This window comes from Onychomys torridus, chromosome X (assembly GCF_903995425.1).
Source record: "Onychomys torridus chromosome X, mOncTor1.1, whole genome shotgun sequence".
NCBI classification, from domain to species: Eukaryota; Metazoa; Chordata; class Mammalia; order Rodentia; family Cricetidae; genus Onychomys; species Onychomys torridus.
The window spans coordinates 23,249,583-23,271,010 of record NC_050466.1 but is presented as its reverse complement, the minus strand read 5'-3'; the positions used below and the strand labels follow the sequence as shown (position 1 = coordinate 23,271,010).

General features: G+C 34.8%; 1 protein-coding gene across 2 annotated transcripts in view; it reads left to right on the top strand.

The window, feature by feature from the left end:
* Thoc2 (THO complex 2) overlaps positions 1-21,428 on the top strand; it is a 130,125-nt gene that overhangs the window by 96,867 nt on the left and 11,830 nt on the right. Inside the window, exons 26-34 of one of the 2 annotated variants that reach the window (XM_036174012.1) lie at positions 4,646-4,774; positions 5,064-5,195; positions 5,283-5,467; positions 5,962-6,140; positions 6,342-6,444; positions 14,854-15,284; positions 15,474-15,532; positions 16,992-17,027; positions 21,281-21,418. In XM_036174012.1, the coding sequence (XP_036029905.1) occupies positions 4,646-4,774; positions 5,064-5,195; positions 5,283-5,467; positions 5,962-6,140; positions 6,342-6,444; positions 14,854-15,284; positions 15,474-15,532; positions 16,992-17,027; positions 21,281-21,418 (1,392 nt within the window). Of the gene's footprint in view, positions 1-4,645; positions 4,775-5,063; positions 5,196-5,282; positions 5,468-5,961; positions 6,141-6,341; positions 6,445-14,853; positions 15,285-15,473; positions 15,533-16,910; positions 17,028-21,280; positions 21,419-21,428 lie in introns of both variants that reach the window. The other variant, XM_036174010.1, reaches the window with a different exon arrangement.

Sequence of the window (21,428 nt, the reverse complement as noted above, 5' to 3'; positions counted from 1 at the left end):
CCACTATTGTTAGGAGTCTAATCTGGGGTCGTCTTTGTGGATTCTGGGAACTTCCTTAGCACCAGGTTTCTCCCTTATCCCATAATGTCTCCCTCTATCAAGATATCTCTTTTATTGCTCTCCCACTCTGTCTCTCCCCCAGATCGACCATCCCATTCCCTCATGTTCTCATCCTCCATCCTCTGCCCTCTATTGTCCCTCGTCCCCAATTTACTCATGGAGATCTCATCTATTTCCCCTTCCCAAGGTGATCTATGCGTCCTTCTTAGGGTCTTCCTTGTTTCCTGGCTTCTTTTGAGCTGTGTGTGGATTGTAGTCTGATTATCCTCTGCTTTACATCTAGTATCCACTTATGAGTGAGAACATACTGTGTTTGTTTTTCTGGATCTGGGTTACCTCACTCAGGATGATTTTTTTTCTAGTTCCATTCATTTGCCTGCAAATTTCATGATGTCATTGTTTTTTTTTTACAGCCGAGCAATACTCCATTGTGTATATGTACCACATTTTCTTAATCCATTCTTCAGTTGAGGGGCATCTAGGTTGTTTCCAGGTCCTGTCTATTAAGAATAATCTGCTATGAACATAGTTGAGTAAGTGTCTTTGTGGTATGATTGGGCATTTCTTGGGTATATGCCCAAGAGTGGTATCATTGTGTCTTGAGGTAGATTGATTCCCAATTTTCTGAGAAACCGCCACACTGATTTCCAGAGTGGCTATACAAGTTTGCATTCCCACCAACAGTGGAGGAGTGTTCCCCTTGCTCCACATCCTCTCCAACATAAGCTGTCTTCAGTGTTTTTGGTCTTAGCCATTCTGACAGGTGTAAGATGGTATCTCTGAGTTGTTGTTTTGATTTTCATTTCCCTGATGACTAAGGATGTTGAGCAGTTCCTTAAATGTCTTTCAGCCATTTGAGATTCTTCTGTTGAGAATTCTCTGTTTAGATATGCAGCCCATTTTTAAATTGAATTGTTTGGTATTTTGATGTCTGGTTTCTTGAATGCTTTATGCATTTTGGAGATCAGCCTTTGTGAGATGTGGAGTTGCTGAAGATCTTTTCCCGTTCTGTAAGCTGTTCTTTTGTCTTAGTGACTATGTCCTTTGCCTTACAGAAGCTTTTCAGTTTCAGGAGGTCCCATTTATGAATTGTCGATCTCAGTGTCTGTGCTACTGGTGTTATATTTAGTAAGTGGTCTCCTGTGCCAGTGCATTGAAGACTACTTCCTACTTTTTCTTCTATCAAGTACAGTGTAGCAGGATTTCTGTTGAGATCTTTGAGCCATTTGGACTTGAGTTTTGTGCATGGCTATAGATATGGATCTGTTTGTAATCTTCTGCATGTTGTTATCCAGTTATGCCAGCACCATTTGTTGAAGATGCTTTCTTTTTCCATTGTACAGTTTTTGGCTTCTTTGTCAAAAAACCAGATGTTCACAGGTGTGTGGATTAATGTTAGGGTCTTTAGTTCGATTACATTGGTCCACATGTCAGTTTTTATGTCAAAACCAAGCTGTTTTTATTACTATAGCTCTAAAGTAGAGCTTGAAGTCAGGGATGGTGATGCCTAAAGAAGTTGCTTTATTGTAAAGGATTGTTTTAGCTATCCTGTTTTTTGTTTGTTTGTTTGTTTTTTTGTTTTTTGTTTTTTTTTTCCTGTGAAGTTGAGTATTCTTTCGAGGTCTGTGAAGAATTGTGTTGGAATTTTGATGAAGATTGCATTGAATCTGTAGATTGCTTTTGGTAAGATCGCCTTATTTGTTTGTTTATTCATTCATTCATTCATTCATTCATTCATTCATTTATTTATTTATTTAGGTTTTTCGAGACAGGCTTTCTCTGTGTAACTTTGTGCCTTTCCTGGAACTCACTTTTATTTATTTTTATTTTATGTGCATCCGTATTTTACCTGCATGTATGTCTGTGCGAGGGTGTCAGATTTTGAAGTTACAGTTGTTAGCTTCCGTGTGGGTGCTTGGAATAGAACCCGGGTCCTCTAGTAGAGCAGTTGATGCTCTTAACCACTGAGCCAACACTCCAGCCCCAAGATTGCCTTTTTTATTCTGTTGGTTGTAGATGTAACTGGCTTGTTAAATAAGAAACACAGAACCAATTGCAGAGTTAAAAACCACGAGGTCAGAGCAAGAGCGGAAAAACCTTACCCTTCACTGCTTCTGCTGTTCTTCCTCTCCGCAAGAGAGCTACCTCTGTGTGTCCTATCTTTTTTATAGATTTCCTGTTCTGTTTTCTCATTGGTTGTAAACCCAGCCGCATGACCTCCTCGTCACTGCCTGTTTGTACAGACCTCCAGTTCTTCTATGGTTGGTATTGAGATTAAAGGCCTGTGTCTGCCATGCTGGTTGTGAACACACAGAGATCTACCTAGCTCTGCCTCCCAAGTGCTGGGATTAAAGGTGTGCACCACTACCACCCAGCTTCTGCTCTGGCTTGCTCTGACCTCAAGGCAACTTTATTAACATATAAATAAAATCACATTTCAATACAAATAAAATATCACTATAGTTGGTTCTACCTATCTATGAGCATGGGAGATCTTTCTGTTTTCTAATATCTTCTTCAATATTTTTCTTCAAGTACTTAAAGCGCTTGTCATACAGGTCTTTCACTTGTTTGGTTAGAGTAACCCCAAGGTATTTTATATTGTTTGTGGCTATTGTAAATGGTGATGTTTCTCTGATTTCTTTTTTTTTCTTTTAGTTTTTGGGTTGTTTTGTTTTTGTTTTTGTTTGTTTTTGTAGACAGGGTTTCTCTGTGTAGTTTTGGTGCCTGTTCTGTATCTCGCTCTGTAGACCAGGCTGGCCTCGAACTCAGAGATCTCCCTGGCTGTGCCTCCTGAGTGCTGGGATGAAAGGTGTGTGCCATCATCACCCAGTCTCTGATTTCTTTTTCAACCCATTTATCATTTGTTTATAGTAGGGGCTACTGATTTTTTTTTTTGAGTTAATCTTGTATCCCTTCATATTACTGAAGGAGTTTATCAGTTTTAGGAGTTCCCTGGTAGAATTTTTGGTGTCATTTATGCATACTATAATATCATCTATAAATAGTGAAAGTTTGACTTCTTCCTTCCCATTTTGTATCTCCTTGATCTTCTTTTGTTGTCTTATTTCTCTAGCTAGGACTTCGAGTACTGTATTGAATAGATCTGAGGAGAATGGACAGCCTTGTCTTGTTCCTAATTTTAGTGGAATCGCTTTGAGTTTCTCTCCATTTAATTTGGTGTTGGCTGTTGGCTTTGTATAAATTGTCTTTATTATGTTTAGGTATGTTCCTTATATCCTGATCTCTCCTTACCATAAAGGGGTTTTGGATTTTGTCTAAGGCTTTTTCAGCATCTAGTGGGATGATCATGTGCTTTTTCTTTTAATTTGTTTATATAATGGATTACATTGACAGATTTTCATACGTTGAACAATTCCTGCATCTCTGGGATGAAGCCTACTTGATCATTGTAGATGATTTTTTTTATGTGTTCTTGCATTGGTTTACTAATTTTTTATTGAGTATTTTTTTTTTTTTTTGCATCAGTGTTCATGAGGGAGATTGGTCTGTAATTCTTTCTTTGTTGAATCTTTGTGTTGTTTGAGTATCAGGGTAACTGTAGCCTCATAAAAAGAGTTTGACAGTGTTCCTTCTGTTTCTCTCATGTGGAACAATTTGAGGAGTATTGGTTGAATAGCATGATTTTAAGAGCCAAGTCCTTGACCTTAAACACTAGTTGTACTTATTTCTTACTAGATATTTAATCTCTCTGTGCCTTAGTCATCTTGTCTGTAAAAAGGGACCTGCTGTGTAAGATTTAGCTGAGGGTTAAATGTATCACTGCATATAAAAACCCTAGGAAATTATGTTTATTGCACTCAAGGTTAACTTACTCAAAATATCGAATCTTTAAAAGTAAGTTTCTCTACTCTTAACTTTCACTTCTCAACACAAAACTAAAGAAAACAACCTTCAGCCCAAATAAAAGACTTTATATATTCACACCACATAAAGGCAGGGAAGTATTTTAATGTTGTCATATTCATAGATTTTTCATACGGCCTTTTTTGGGTAAGAAATGTTTTATTCATTTTACATACCAACCACAGGTCTTTCTCTCTTCCCTCCTGCTCTTTCCCACCCCAGCCTTCCCCTTAACTCTCCGAAATGGTTAGGCCTCCCATGGGGAGTCAGCAAAACCTGGTACATTCAGTTGAGGCAGATTGGCCTTTTTCTTATATTAGTGCATTTGTAAGGTAGAAATATGTGTGTTATAGTATGTCTGCTGCATATTTCTAAATTTTGTCACCTTTGCTTCTGCCTACTGTCTATTCAATCTCAGTACTGAATGGCTAAGTCTTCAAGAAGCTATTTTGTAATAATAATAATAATAATAATAATAATAATAATAATAGCCTTTTCCTTTTTCATCAACCAGAATTCTTCATAAAAGTTTACTTGAATGCTTTATGATTGCTCTTTTCCCACAGAATATAGTCACCAAAAATCTTTGCATTTGTGAATATAAAAGGAGAAAGTACATATTTTACTAAATTTCTCTGTTTATTTCGATCTCCTATAATAATAGTCTTTTAATATTTTCAGTTAGTTTGACTTTCTTTTTCAAATGTTCTTCCTCTAGGTTTTTTCTGACATAATTTACACAGTTGCAAGCTGTACTGAAAATGAAGCTAGTCGATATGGGAGATTTCTCTGCTGCATGTTAGAGACGGTGACCAGGTGGCATAGTGATAGAGCCACATATGAAAAGGTATATGATTAATAAATGTGTTTACATTTTACCTGTGCAGCTAATGATTGCTTCAGATTGGTCCGTTTTAACACAATTTAAGATTCAAGTATAAAATGATATTTAAAACCACAACTAGTATATTATTAAAAAGTAGAATTTTTTTCAGTCTATTTCAACTTGACATTTCAAGTTATTATCATTGGCTAATCTGAATTTTTCTTTCACAACTGGTCACTTATCTGGTCTCATTCTCCTATTTTGTGGGATAAATGTTACCTCTAAAAATGAGAAACTTATTTTTCCTTAGGAATGTGGAAACTATCCAGGATTCCTTACCATATTACGGGCAACTGGATTTGATGGTGGAAATAAAGCTGATCAATTAGATTATGAAAATTTTCGACATGTTGTACATAAATGGCATTACAAACTTACCAAGGTAAAAAAAGTGGATTTTTTAAAAGGTAATTTTTTTCCTCTTCATACCTGTATTTTATGATAATAGATCTTTAAATGTCTGTTATAGGCATCGGTACATTGCCTTGAGACAGGCGAATATACTCACATCAGGAATATATTGATTGTGCTAACAAAAATACTTCCTTGGTACCCAAAAGTTTTGAATCTGGGTCAGGCCTTGGAAAGAAGAGTGAATAAAATATGCCAAGAAGAAAAAGAGAAGAGGCCAGATCTATATGCATTGGCTATGGGGTAACACAATTATACTTTAATGTGACTTATGAGACTAGATTATAGAAGGATTCTAAAGATTTGAAAATGTTTTACAATGTTGAAGTCTTATCTTCTGCTTTACTTCAGGAGATTATGGGAGATTATGCGATCATGTTCCCACAGGCTGGTGAGAGTTGTCACTTCTGATTATCAACTTCCGGTCTATACTGGATGATAGTTTTAAAAACCACATATAAGATTTCTTGAAATGGGGGAAATGCAATTTTGTCATAGTTACCATATCTTGAGGAGCAAAAAGAAAAAAGCTCTCTAAAGAATTAGTTTATTTTGAAAGAATGGACTTTAAGTTTTAGAACACTCTAAAGACATTGAAGAATATACTGAAAAGTAGTACTTTATTTTATAGAACCAAGTAGCAGAGTGAAGAATTTGCTAATTTTATTCTACTAAACCCTACATTTGTGTTTTTTTGATTTGTGTATGTGTATTTAAACACTTTGTGCGACTTTCAGCTACTGGGGGCAGTTGAAATGTAGAAAGTCACACATGATACCTGAAAATGAATTTCATCACAAAGATCCTCCTCCAAGGAATGCTGTTGCCAGTGTACAAAATGGGCCTGGTGGTGGGACTTCTTCATCATCCCTAGGAAGTGCTTCTAAATCGGATGAAAGTGGTACTGAGGAGACTGGTATGCTTATTTGTAGACACTTATCAATGATATATTAAAATATTTTATCACATGATAATTATAATGCAAGCCTGCTTTTGAGTATGTAACTATTAAGAAATAATCAGCCCCCTGAATCTTCTAATTATCCACTAATCATTTTGCTTTGAAGTCATGGTTTATGTTTCCAGTTTGCTAACAAAAACCTTGTTTTTATTTCAGATAAACCAAGGGAGAGATCTCAGTGCGGTACAAAAGCTGTTAATAAGGCTTCTAGTACCACACCAAAAGGGAATTCAAGCAATGGAAATAGTGGCTCTAACAGGTAAGAATATTATGCCATATGTCACAATTCTAAATCCCCCCCCCTCTCGTGTGTGTGTGTGTGTGTGTGTGTGTGTGTGTGTGTGTGTATGTGTGTATGTGTGTATGTGTATGTGTATGTATGTATGATGGGTATGTATGCCACAATGTGTGTGGAGGTCTAACCTCTGATGTTATACCACATCTTGGACCTTGTTTGAAATGGATTCACTTTGCTACCTCCATCAGGCCAGCTGGCATGGGAGCTTTCAAAGATTCTCTCTTCTCTGCCTCCCATTTTACCATAGGAGCCAGTGGGATTACAGATGACTGATTTTGTGCTGGTCTTTATGTGGGTTCTGCACAGTTGAGCATGGCAAGTGCTGTACAAACACAAGCCATCTCCCTAACTCCAAAATTCTTTCATTAAAAAAACTACCTTTTAACTAAGCTTATAGACTGAAGGGTTCTATTATGGCATTTCCATATGTATGTCTCATACTTTATTCTAATTTGCCCTCCAGTATTCTCCCTTGCTCTTGCTGTCTCCTACGAGTCACCTTATTTCCAAATAATTTCCCTTCTGCTTTTATGTCACATGTATTCTATTATATTCCTTTATGCCTTGTGTCTCTCTCAAGATGTGTTTTTCTTTCTTGGTCTCTTTTCTAGTTTCATGATGTATATGATATATACATACTTTAGCTTCCACGCATAAAACAAAACATGTTATTTGCTCTTTCAGTCAGGCTCATTTCAATTAATGTAAATATTTCTAGTTGAATCCATTTTCTAGCAAATACCATCCTTTCAGTTTTCATTTTGGCTGAATTAAATTTCATTTTATATGTATACCACATTTCCTTTATCCATGAATCTGTTAATAGACACATAGTCTGGCTCCAATTATTATGACTAGTGCAGCAATAAACAAACATGTGCAAGTATCTCCATGATATGTAGACTTGTAGAGTCCTTTGGGTATGTACTCAGGAGTGGAGTGGCTGAGCTCGTTTATTCTTAGATCTGTATGTATGCTGACTTCAATAGCAGCTGTACTAGTTAAGATTCCCACTAGCGATTTATAAGTGTTAACTTTTGATCCACATTCTCACCAACTTTTGTTCTTGTGCGTTTTCTTGATGAGAGCTATTCTGACTGGTTCAAAGCAGTTTTAATTTTTATTTCTCTGATGGCTAAAATGTTGAACACCTTTTCGAGTATATATTAGCCATTTATATTCCTTTTATGAGCAGTTTATCAACCAGTTTATTAGATAAATTTTGGAGAGTTATTTGCAATTCTTTATTTTAAATAATCAATCTCCTGTCTGATGCATACTTGACAATGCTTTCCCCTCATCTATTCACTGTGATGATTGTTTCCTTAGCTATGCACAAGCTTAATTTCATATAATGCTATTTGTCACTTCTTGGTTACCATTCTAGCTCTTGGAAATGTTTTTCCTATAGTTTCCTTTAGCAGTTTAAAAGTTTCAATTCTTATATTAAGGAATTTCATCATTTTGAATTATTTTTGAGAGGAATGAGTTATAGAGGTCCAGTTTCATTCTTTCTTCATATGACTGTCGAGTTTTCCCAATACTAAGTATTGCAGCTACTATCTTTTTTTCCAATCTATACTTTTGATACTTTTGTTGAAAATTAGGTGATAGTAGCTATGTATATTTACTTATGCTTCTATGTTCTGCTCTAGTGACATGCATTGATGTACATGCTTGTTTTTGTGCCAGTAGCATACTGTGCTTGTCACTTTGTCTTGATAGTATTATTTGGGATCAAGTATTGTGATACCTCTAGTATTGCCTTTTCTGCTAAGGATTGATTAGGGTCTTCTGTATTTCTCTATCAGTTTTAGGGGTGTGTGTGTGTGTGTGTGTGTGTGTGTGTGTGTGTGTGTGTGTGTTTGTGTGTGTGTGTTTCTGTAATTCTATGAAGAATTCATTTGAAGTTTTATGGGGGTTGGGTTGAATATGTAGATCATTTTGGGTAATAGAAGCCATTTTCATAATATTGATTCTCCTAATCCATAAGCATGGAGTTAAATTTTCTTTTGTTTTTAAATTTTATTTCATGGTCAAGGCATTTTCGTTTTTTAATTTTTATTTATTTATTTGTTTATTATTGAAAATAGATTTTTTTCATACAATAAATTCTGATTATGTTTTCCCCTACCCCAACTGCTCCTCAATCTTCCTCACCCCCACCCACCTATGTCTTCATCCTTTCTTACTCCTTCCCATTAGAAAACAAACAAGCATCTAAAAAATATAATAATATTAAAATAAGATAAAAACAACCTGAATAGGACAGTGTCTTCAATTTATCTTTTTTACTTCTCATTTTTACCAGTCTTTTATTTCCTCAGGGTTATTCCTAAGTATTTTTTTCTTTCAAGTTATCGTATATGATTTCTTCCTCAGTAATTTCATCATTATTAAATAGAGCTTTTGAATTTTTATTTTACTTTGTATCTTGTTTTTTTGGTGTTTTTTTTTTTTCTGAATGTGTTTACTAGGTATAAGAATTTTCTGGTGTAGCCTTATGGTCTTTTAAGAACAGGATCATGTCACATTTGCAAATAGAAGTGATTTGAATTTTTTCTTTCCTGTTATTTCCTTCATTTTGTTTTCTTGCCTCAGTGCTCTAGCTAAGATTTTTCAACACTATATTAGTGAGTGCAGATGATGTTCTTTCTTTCTTTCTTTCTTTCTTTCTTTCTTTCTTTCTTTCTTTCTTTCTTTCTCTCTTTCTCTCTTTCTCTCTCTCTCTCTCTCTCTCTCTCTCTCTCTTTCTTTCTTATTTTTTGAGACAGGGTTTCTCTGTGTAGCTTTGGAGCCTGTTCTGCAACTCACTTGGTAGCCCAGGCTGGCCTCGAACTCACAGAGGTCCACCTGGCTCTGTCTTCTGAGTGCTGGGATTAAAGACGTGCGCCACCACCGCCCAGCCTTCTGTCTTATTTCTGATTGTGCTTTAAATGCCTTTGAAGGTTTATTTTATGTTCCCTGTATTCCTAGTTTCCTTAGAGGTTTTAAAAGTGTTCTGGTCAAAGTCTTTCTCTAAAGCTATTGACATAATCTTTTGATTTCTAACACCAAGTCTTTCCATCTTCTGTATTACATTTCTTTCTTTTTTTCTTCTTTTTTATTTAGTATATTTGTGTTTTAATTTTACACATCAGCTGAGTTCCCCTGTCCTCCCCCCTCCAGCCCCAGGCCCCATCTTTCCTCCAGCCCCACCCCTCCGTTCCCATCTCCTCCAGGGCCAAGACTCCCCTGGGGATTCAATTCAACCTGGTGGATTCAGTACAGGCAGGTCCAGTCGCCTCCTTCCAGGCTGAGCAAAGTGTCCCTGTGTAAGCCCAAGGTTCCAAACAGCCAGCTCATGCACTAAAGATAGGTCCGGGTCCCACTGCCTGGGTGCCTCCCAAACAGTTCAAGCTATTCAATTGTCTCACTTATCCAGAGGGCCTGATACAGTTGGGGGCTCTACAGCTTTTGGTTCATAATTCATGTATTTCCATTCGTTTGGCTATTTGTCCCTGTGCTTTTTCCAATCTTGGTCTCAACAATTAACATTCTTACAGTCCTTCCTCTTTCTCGACAATTGGACTCCTGGAGCGCCACCTTGGGCCTGGCTGAGGATCTCTGCATCCACTTCCATCAGTTATTGGATGAGAGTTTCAGCACAACTGTTAGGGTGTTTGGCCATCTGATCACCAGACTAGGTCAGATCAGGCTTTCTCTTGACCATTGCCAGCAGTCTACAGAGGATGTATCATTGTGGATTTATGGGGACCTCTCTAGCACTTTGCTTCTTCCTGTTCTCATGTGGTCTTCATTTATCATGGTGTGTTATTCCTTGTTCTCCCTTTCTGTTCTTGATCCAGCTGGGATCTCCTGCTCCCCTAAGCTCTCTTTCCCTTGAACCTTGCCCTTCATTACTCCCATTGTCGTCCAGGTTGTTCATGTAAATCTCATCCATTTCTTGAATCATTCTTTCATCCCTGGAATGAAACCAGTTTGGTCATGGTGCATGATTCTAATGTGTTTTGTTTTTTTTTATTCTGTTTGCAAGAATTTAAGAATTCTGCATCTTGGGCTAGAGAGGTGGCTCAGTAATGTCAAGAATACTAGCTGCTCTTCCAGGTTTAATTCTCAGAACCTCTACAGGGCAGCTTACAACCATTTGTAAGTCTATTTCCAGGGGGATCTGATGCCTTCTTCTGGCCCCTGTGAGCACCAGGCATTCATGTCAGACACAGACATGCATGACACAGGCATACATGCAAGGAAAACACTCTTACACAGAAAATAAATTCAAAAAACCTTTATGTTTCACATATTGGGGGATTGGCCTTTAATTTTGTTCTCTGGTTGTGTTTTTATTAAGTTTGGATATAAAGGTAATGTTGTTTTCATAGAATGAGATTGGTAGTGTTTCTTTTCTTTCTGTTTATGGAACAGTTTAAGTATCTTTGGTATTGGCACTTCTGTAAAAGGTTGGGTAGAATTTATTAGTCAATCTGAATTGTTCCGGGCTTTTCTTTGTTGGAAGACTTAATAACAACTCTCTCATTGCTTGTTATGGGTCTATTTAAATTGCTTGTATTCCTTTGATTTAGTTTTGTTTGTTTGGTTGGTTTTGGTTTTTTGAGACATGGTTTCTCTGTATAGCTTTGCGCCTTTCCTGGAACTCACTTGGTAGCCCAGGCTGGCCTCAAACTCACAAAGATCCGCCTGCCTCTGCCTCCTGAGTGTTGGGACTAAAGGTGTGCGCCACCACTGCCTGGCTTGATTTAGTTTTGATAGGTCATATGTATCTAGGAAATTATCCATTTTTTTTCTAGATTTTCGCATTTTATTCCCTGATGATACTGGAATCAACAGTAAACTCATCCTTTTAATCTCTAATTTTTATTAACTTGAGTCTTGTCTTTTGAGTAGTTTGGCTAGACATTTGGCAGTTTTTTTCAAAGAATGGACTCTGATTGATTCTCTATATTGTTCTTTTAGTCTCTATTTCATGAATTGCCCTGACCTCAATTATTTCTTTCTATTGACTGCTTTTTGGTTTGCCTTGTTCTTGTTTTACTTATGACATCAGTGGACTATTTGAGGCTTCTCTTAACTCTGTAGTTTCTTTGTTGATTTTTAGTCTGAATGACCATCTAAAGTTGACAGTGGAATGTCAGAATGATCCACTATTACTGTATAAGGACCAATGTGAATGTGTATGAACATTAATGTTTGTTTTATGAAATTCACAACTCTAACATATAGTTCATATGGTTTATGATTGTTACACATTCTTGATTCATTCATATATAGCTACATTATTTAACTGTTCCAATTTTTTATTTTTATGCCAGCTTAATTTTGGCTTTTACTCACTGGCTAGATTGACTCCTATTCTTTGAGATAGGTATTTCTAGCAGTGATATGTGTTTCTTAGAGACAACAAATTGTAGTTGAAATTTCTTTTTTGTCCTATCTGGCCCACAGTTAGGACAAAATTTTTTCACCCGCCAATCCTGCAGCTGTTTAGACCCAACCAAGTAGACACACAGAGACTTATATTACTTATAAATTGTATGGCCGTGGTAGTTTTTTTGTTACCTATTTTTATAACTTAAATTAATGCATTTCTATTAATCTATAAGTTGTCACATGGCTTGTGGCTTATCGGTATCTTATCTTCTCATGGCGGCGGCTGGCAGTGTCTCTCTGTCTGAGCCTTTTACTTTTTTTGAACTTTTTTTTGTTTGCCTGTTAAACCTACTTTTAAAAAACAACTTGTTTAAAATGTTTTACATTGATATAGGTTTTAGTTTATTAATACAAATTTAAAGTTAATTTTGTTATACTATATATATTTCTACTCTTGTTTAAGGTATTATATTTGTACAACTCATTTAAAATTGTAATAGATAATTAAAAATAGATTAATAATTAATCATCTATGATAATTATACTTATAGCCATGCTAGTTAAGTCTTCTAGATATACATAAATATATTTCAGATAGATAGGTAATCTTCAAATACTTCAAAGACCTACAAAATATAACATTTAAAATGTTTTAAAAATTTAAACTTTCTAGACAATAAAACATGTCTACTCCTAACAGTTACACCAGATTTACTTCAGAGAAGAGAATGGACATCAAAAACCTTCTATATAGAGTTTATCTTTACCTTGACAAAAATAGCCATTTAGACAAAAAAACTGTTCTTGCCTGAACTACTTGATTGACAGAACATACAGGACTCATAGAAAGGTGACCACTAAACTTTGCTTGACAAAATGGTCCTTCAGGTTCCTGCTTTACAGAAAAAACTGCCAGACCTTCTATAGGACACACACACAGAAATAACTAATAGACTCTAGGCCTGTGGGCTAAAAACAGATGCCCCAACTTTACAAAAAATCATTAGATAACTGTCCAGGCTGCCAACTGTCTCTGTCTACTCTCACAAGACTCCTAAAAGTTACTTATACCTTTCTCCCCTTTCCCAGGTAATATTATATCCTTCTAAGTTCTTTAATGTAGTTAAAGACTAAATAGTTATAATTTCCTTAGTTATAATAAAAAATAAGTTAAATATAAAACCTTAAACTCATAAATATAAGATAACTAAAATATCTTCTTTAATTTTGCCAAATACAAATAAACTAAATATAATAAATAAACTAGATAATGTAACTATAATTCTTGTTTGATAATTGTTTTTTATATATAATTTTACTATATAAAAGTTAAAACCCTCCTTTTTAAAAAAAAAAAAAGAGGGGAAGTGCTGTGGATATTGCTCTGTATAAATAAAATGCTGATTGGCCAGTAGCCAGGCAGGAAGTATAGGCGGGCAGGACAAAAAACAAACAAATTCTAAAAAATCAAAAACTAAGACAAAAAAAAAAAAAAACCACACTGCCAGCCACCACCATGACAAACAAGATATAAGGTACTGATAAACCACAAGCCACGTAACAAAATATAAACTAATAAAAATAAATTAATTTAAAATAAAAAACTAAATAACAAAAAGTCTGCCATGGCCATACAGTTTGTAAACAACAGAAGTCTCTATATGTTTACTTGGTTGGGTCTAAATGGCTACGAGACTGCAGGGTGAGAGATTTGTCCTGACCGTGGGCCAGACAGGACCAAAAAAAACCCTCTAGCTACAACAAATAATTGTCTTTTACTCTGACTTTTATCTTTCTGAGGGTTCTTCTTAATTTTACAGCATTTTTATGTGGTTTTTGGTATTTTTGTGAGTTTATGAAGGTCTTTGTTTCCTATTGAAAAAAAAATTTGAATAGAGTCTCTAGTGATATATTGTGTACTCTAATAAACTTTGCGTGAAGATCAGAGAACCGGACAAGCCACTAGATTAAACATATATGCTATGCAGTGGTGGCACACACCTTTAATCCTAGCACTTGAGATCTCATGCCTTTGCTTGGGAAGCACACACGCCTTTAATCCCAGGAAGTTATGGCTGGGCCAAGAAAGTTATATAAGGCATAAGGAGGCAGGAATAAGAAGCTCTTTAACAAGGCTGAGGAATTGGTGAGGTAAGAGGTGGTGCCTTTGCTTCTCTGATCTTCAGGCAAAGTTTATTAGGGTACACAATATATCACCACAAGAGTCTACTTTTTATTCTGGCTTCTTCAGTCTATCATTTTATCTAGGGGACTTCCTGATTAATCATGAGTGAAAGTGTAGGCGGTTGTAATTGAGCAGTACAAAAGTCGTGTATACTTTGTCATGTATACTTCAAACTTTGTTATTCCAATTTTGATAATTTACTTATTACTAATTATAGTTTATATAGTTAAATTTAACAGCTTTATTTCTCCTGCTGAGATACAGGATATGATGGTAAAGTTTTGATAAGTTTTAGGATACAGTGCTTGTTGCAGACAATTTGAATAAGGCTTATTAATGCAAGAAAAGCTTAGAGTCATTTTGAAATGTGTTTTGGGTCATTACTTTGTTATTGTCAAAGGTTGTGAATGTATAAAAAATAATCTAATATTACTTACTATAATTATTAATCATTGAAAAATCACGTATTCATGAATTTGTATTGTTTACTTCATGTGAAGAAGTACCTACTTATCCTAAAGCTGTTCTTTATCTTCCTGAGGGTTCCTCTTAGTTTCACAGTATTTTTTAAAGCATTTTTATTTGTTTGTTTTTTGAAACAGGATTTCTCTATGTAACAGCCCTGGCTATCCTGGAACTTGCTTTGTAGAGCAGGCTGTCCTCCAACTCACAGAGATCCCCCTGCCTCTACCTCCTGAATGCTGGGATTAAAGGCGTGTGCCACTACACTTGGCTCCTTTATGATTTTAAATATGGGCTATATTTAATGATTATTTGCCTTTTTTTTTATTCTTAAGCAACAAAGCTGTTAAGGAAAATGACAAAGAAAAAGTAAAAGAGAAAGAGAAAGAGAAAAAAGAAAAGACTCCATCTACAACTCCAGAGGCCAGGGTACTTGGTAAAGATAGTAAAGAAAAACCAAAGGAAGAGCGGCCAAATAAAGATGAAAAAGCAAGAGAGACAAAGGAAAGAACACCTAAGTCTGACAAAGAGAAAGAAAAATTCAAGAAGGAAGAAAAAGCTAAAGATGAGAAATTCAAGACCACCATCCCCAGTGTAGAATCAAAATCGTCTCAAGAAAGAGAAAGAGAAAAGGAGCCATCCAGAGAAAGAGATGTAGCAAAGGAAATGAAGTCAAAGGAAAATGTTAAAGGAGGAGAAAAAACACCAGTTTCAGGGTCCTTGAAGTCACCTGTTCCCAGATCAGATATCTCGGAATCTGAAAGGGGCAAGTGTATCTTTTTTATATTTCTGTACTTTTTGTTCTAATTATGCTTGTTAGTTGTCTCATTGTCTTGTTAAGTTAGTGATTTTGCTAGTGCAACAAATACTTGATCTTAAACGTTGTTCACTTTTTGAAGTGTTAGGAACGACTGGAAATATCCCTCATTCTGACTCTTTCTTTTTGTCCGAACAGAACAAAAACGTCGCAAAATTGATACTCATCCTTCTCCATCACATTCCTCCACAGTAAAGGTTAGTATAGCCTGAGGAAGGCAGCATCCGTATTAGGCTCACCTGTTTGGAATACCAATGTCCTGACTTCCTTCAAGTCTTGTGCCAAGTATACACTGGAGCCACTGGAGGTTTTATATTGCATTAGAAAATGAAATTTTTCTGTATTGGTGGACTAATTTTTCCTATTGAGTGTTTTTATTATAAAAATGTTAGAACTTCAAGGACCTAGCACTAATTTTATTGTGTTTCAAAGTGCAAGAGAAATTTTACCCAGAAGTGCCTCACTGCTTTAAGCAGTCCTTTTTGGAATGCAATGGTAGCTACAAGCAAACGAATGTTTTCAGCAGAATGAAGCTATTTTTCGGCCTAAATATTGAAGATTATATAGCACTGAAGACTTCCTGAATGATATACGATAAACAAGATACCTCTGAATTCATCAAGCTTCTTGATGAGCATCATTCCGATGTGCCTTCTAAGAAGGAGTCTTGAAAGGAGTTCCATTTTAAAGTCTCCTTGGTGATCAGTTCTCCTGTAGTTGTGTTTATTCAGTGAGCATGCAGCTTCTGTTGTATCTTCCCTTGGAGGTTTGTTTATACCATTGGGTTCCCAACAAGTTGAACCTTGCGTTACGATAAGAGCAGATGTGGCATCCAGTCCTACCACCCAGCAAAGAGAAACCCCAGGCATTCAACTGCAGCACAAAATCGTGGGTGTAGCCTTCTTGAAGAACTCAGGGTAGCCATTCCTTGCTCCATATTTAATTTTAATTCTAAAGTCATCTAATTTCATGGAATCTTTGAATTTGCAGTACGTTGAACTTTTAAAACTGTAAGTTAATTAATTCTTCATCCAGAGCACTGTGGTGGAATACTATAATTGGTTTCTTTTTCTTCTTTTTAAACTTTCTTTCCTTGTGAGAGGCATAAGATTCAAAATCATGGTACTTTGCAACAAAATATTGATTACTGTTTTATAGAATATTTTTTGCTTGTAATGCCACTGAATTTTGTAGCTAGAATAAAATGTTTATATTTATTGGAGTTGTAAATGGATAAAATTTGAAAATTTTCTAATTAGAGAATAACAATGAAAATATTAGTCAATTTTCTTCCACTGTGACCTTCACTGTTTTCAACTTTTGGCGGAGAAAAATGTTTTGCCTTTTTAAAGCCTCTTAATTACTTAAAGATTAATATGAAATATGTGGCATTGACATTTATTTATTTTTAACTTTCAATCAGAACAAAATTTTAATTTTACATATTTAATATTTATAAATTTTTAAAATTACAATTCCATGTGTGGTTTTGTTTTTTGTTTTTATTGCTGATATTCATATTAATAATGATTTCTTGGAATTTATCCTCACAAGAAATAGCTGGTTTATTTCCAGGTTACAGACATACTTCCCAAAGTTCCTCTGGGTTCTGAGAACTATGCCAGCTCACCTGTCATCTCCATTCATTTTCTACAGGACAGTCTCATCGATCTCAAGGAATCTTCATCAAAGGTTTGAGTCTTTTAAAATCATGCCTAAGTAAACCAGAAATTCTTAACTTCTTTTATTTAGTACATGCCACCACCCTCGTAAATTTTGTATGCTAGGATTGGTAAGAGATCTGCACTCTCTCTTTATGTAGAATTAATTACCTTATAAATTCTAACCACAAACAACAGCAAAAGTACTAGATGACAATGGTTCATTTAGAGACATGTGTGATGTGGCAGTATTTTTATAGATTCTTGCCGTATTGTGTATTTTTCTTTTATGCTTTAAAATCTGGAAACTTGATAAGGTTTGGAGAATGGAGAGTTACTGATTTGTTTGGGATGGGTGGTAGGGAGACTTATGTAGTTTCACAAAGCAAACTTGCCAGTTTTCTTACTTTGTTTATGGATAACTCGGAAGAACAAAATTTGCTGCATTCATAGAACTTTAAAAAACTGAATCCATCTCATTCCATAAATTTCTTTATGTCTTCCTCTGCTAAAATATCCTTTTAGTAGCGGTGGCATAATACCAAGAGATATAGTAAATATAAAATAATCATTCTCCTGGAAGGGAGGTAGTACTCAAATTAATGGCTATGTATATATGTCATTCTTAATTATTCCCTTTTACACTACTCTTCTGGGTGTTCTGATTCTTAAAATCAATATGCAGTTTGTGTATTTTTATGGAGTTCATTTCAGTATTAAACTTGAATTGTCTATTTTTCATGTCATTGTGTCTTATGAAATCTGTACCCTCTTTACTTTGATTTTTCTACTTTATGTCTTCTATTTATATGCTACATATGACTCTTAAGGACCAAATGGAATTTTGAAATGGCCATATTATTTTATTTTTAAATGAAATGTCTATGAATTCTGAGCAAAGAATTACTAATTGTTTAATGGTTTAGATAGCCAAAGTGCTTGTGTCCTAAATATAATGGCATTGTTTTGAAGATAAACTATTATTTGAAAGATCATCCACTATACTCTAAGTAGTTTGTTTTAAAGTAAAACCTTTTTATTGGCTATCATAAAAAACCTACTGCAGCCATTTTGAGATGGTATTTGTCAGTCTTATCAGTAGCTTGTTTTATATCCATGGGCTTGTAATAGTCATAATTTGTTAGTATTTATTTATTCAAGCATACATTGAAGTAGTTTGAATCCTGATGCTAAGATTAACTCGATTTTCTTGTCAGTGATGAAGATTATGGTTTCTTACATTTGTTATGAAGATTATATTTTGTCATTTTTGCATGTTTAGATAATATTGTCTCATCTCATGTTTATAATAGTACTGTGAGTTAAATAAGGCAGATGGTAGTATCTTCTTAACAAATGAGAGACTGAACTATTCTCAGTTTCATACAACTTGTCATTACTGAAAATGTGAGCTAAGATCAAGGTTTTCTTGGTTCTTAACATCCATTTCAATAATAGCTATAAAGGTTTCTTCAGTGAGTTCATACTAGTTTTTAAATGTGGCAATTGAAGTCAATTTTTCAACATTTTTGTACAAGACGATTTTTGTGGGCATTTGAAATTCAATAGATTATTCCACGTGGAACCAGGAAAATTTGAAAACGACATATAATATTCAATTAAAATTATGAGACTCATTTTATTTTCAGATCCTTAGCATGGGATCTTACAGTAAGGTTTAGCTACTCAAGACATACTTAATTGCTTTGGTAAGCAATCCAAAGTAGTATTTTTTGTGTAGCAGCTGATTTTATACTTTTAAATGTGTAGAAAAATCTAAAAGTATTTGAATGGCTTGGGATAACATTTTCCTGGACCTTGAGCAATCTTCTGGGGCAGCTTGTACTTTCTAGAGGATTTGCCATAAGATATATGTCTGTCTTTCATGTTACTTTGTTACTTGTAAATATAAAATTGTTTCCTTGATTTTATTTTGATATTTTTAAGTTATGCTTTGCCCCCAGTATTTTGTTTCTTAATAATTATTGGGTACTTTTACTTTCTAATCCATAGTAAAGCAATGCATGAACTTGCTATTTTAGTGAGATTAAAATATGGCTAATGTAAAATAGAATCCATATATTTGTCATCCGCTCATTTTCCACTCCCATTTTCACCTCCCATATTTCTACTTTTGATCACTTGTGTTTGGGTATAGCAATACTAGCAACTACATGTGATGACAAGAGCACTAAAAGCATGCTTCCATTCCAACCATGCCTTGATTTTGAAGTTGGCTAGATTCCTTTATTCCATTTTAATGGTCTCAATCTAAGGAAATAAAATCAAACTAGGAACAAACTCCTATAATGTAACATACAAGTTGTCCTAACACATCATTAACTTAATTGGCAAATATGTATTCAATGTATGTTCTAGCCTCTAAGAAACATACAAAAGTGAAAAAGACATCTAGTTGTTCTTCTGTACTAGAAATGATCATGTACAGAAATAAGTAACTTGAGATTTGTAAGGAAAAACCCGTTACAGAAATGGCAAATAAATAAAACAAAAAAGAATCCAGTAGAAGGTGAATTGCAGAGCTGAGAGGTAGTTTAGGTGCTGATGGCTCTCCAGCTATTTTTGAAAAACCAAGACTTTTAAGACTTTTATGGTAGGATATAATTGTGAAGATTATGCAGCATGCTTAAAATGCTTAGGCAAACATGAATTCCACTCAGTAGGTGATGAGAAACTATGTTTTGTAGAAAAAGGTGTTGTGGTCACAATTATTAGAAAGGCAGAGAGGAGGAAATGAATTGGTATATTTCTAAACCTAGAATTTCCGATTATATATCAATTTAACTATTTGTCATTTTATGTCAAGAATGAAATATTTGAGTATTAATGCCAGAAGTCCTAGAGTAGTTTCTCAATTTCTTACACTACAGAATTCAAGTAGGCATGGGTAAAAATGTCGTTTTGGGGGGGATGAGGATACTCTTGTAGTGGGAGAAATGAAGCAGTACTTTCTTAAAGGAAATTGTTGAGTGTTTCAGTAATATATTATTGTTTGTCTTATCTAGTTCATAAATACTAAGATATAGAAAAGATGTGAATAAATTTCACAGTTAGAAAAATCTCAAGTGTCATTTAAGGCATATTCAGCGGTAGTATCTTTTATGACTGTAGATGATTCTCTTAATCTTGTTATTGATAAACACTTTTTTTAAGAATCGACTCTCTTGCTTTGATACTATTTCTCAGACAACTGAATTGAAAATGTTTGGTGGTGTTGAAAGAATAAGTGTTTAAGCTTTAAACTGATAGCTCTTTGTCTTGAATTTCTTTGATTCTCAAAGGATTCCTTACTGTAAAAGTATTTGACCATTCAGTCACTGTTGTGTTTCTTCTTAGGGTATATCTAGAATTATGTAGTTACATTATGAGTTGTAGTCATTATCCTTTGAACGTAGCAAATGAAACAGGGATAAATGCCATAAAGTTAGGGGTTTGATTATTTTCTGTCTACTTCCTAAACATTTTCTTTTAGAGTGCATTTCCATGTTTCCAACTTCCCTAAGTAGAATTTTTCTCTCATTTAGAATTAGAATAACCTAGATGTTTGGCTATTTTATCACCAATAAACTTTTTGACAGAGAATATTTTTTCTATCACTTTTAGTCTTTCAAGTAGTTTAGTTACTCTCGGCTTACTTGATGGTTTCCTGAGCTATTTAGAACCAGTAAGGTAGAATTCACAGTTGTGATTGTTTGATAGAGTTACAGTGCTTTCATAAGTAGAGATTATGCATTTGCCTTTAGATTTATAAAAAATATTTGAGATAATCACTGCCTGGTTTATACCTAGGCAGAATGGACTTACTAGTAAAATCTCGGCTAGGTTTTTTGCCTCCTGTCATTGACTGCTTATTTTTAGATGGTTAGACTTTCAAATGTCCATGACTGCGTAGGGACTTGTGTTTTGTTTTGTTTTTTGTTTTGTTTTGTTTTGTTTTACAGCAGAAAAAGTCCAGTTGCTGTTTTTCACATATGAACTCTTATATACTAGGGGACAAGGAGGATGCTGGCTTATGAACTTACTGTGAAATGTCAGTTGAGGCAATAATGAGCTGAGTTAAAATGGTAATCTTTATAAGGCCCAGGATTAAAGCCTTTGTATATGTGTCACATTCTTTTATTTTCGCTGTCATAAAACAAGCAGATAACTAGTTTTGACTTTATATATAGTTACCTATTATCTTTCATTTAATAAACAAAATACCAAAGGCTGCCAATACTGGAAAACTAATAATCTTTAGTAATATTGCCTTAATTTTAACAGCTCTACATTAATCATACTCCTCCACCACTGTCCAAGAGTAAGGAGAGAGAAATGGACAAGAAAGATTTGGACAAGTCAAGGGAAAGATCCAGAGAAAGAGAGAAAAAAGATGAAAAGGACAGGAAAGAGCGGAAAAGGGTTTGTAATT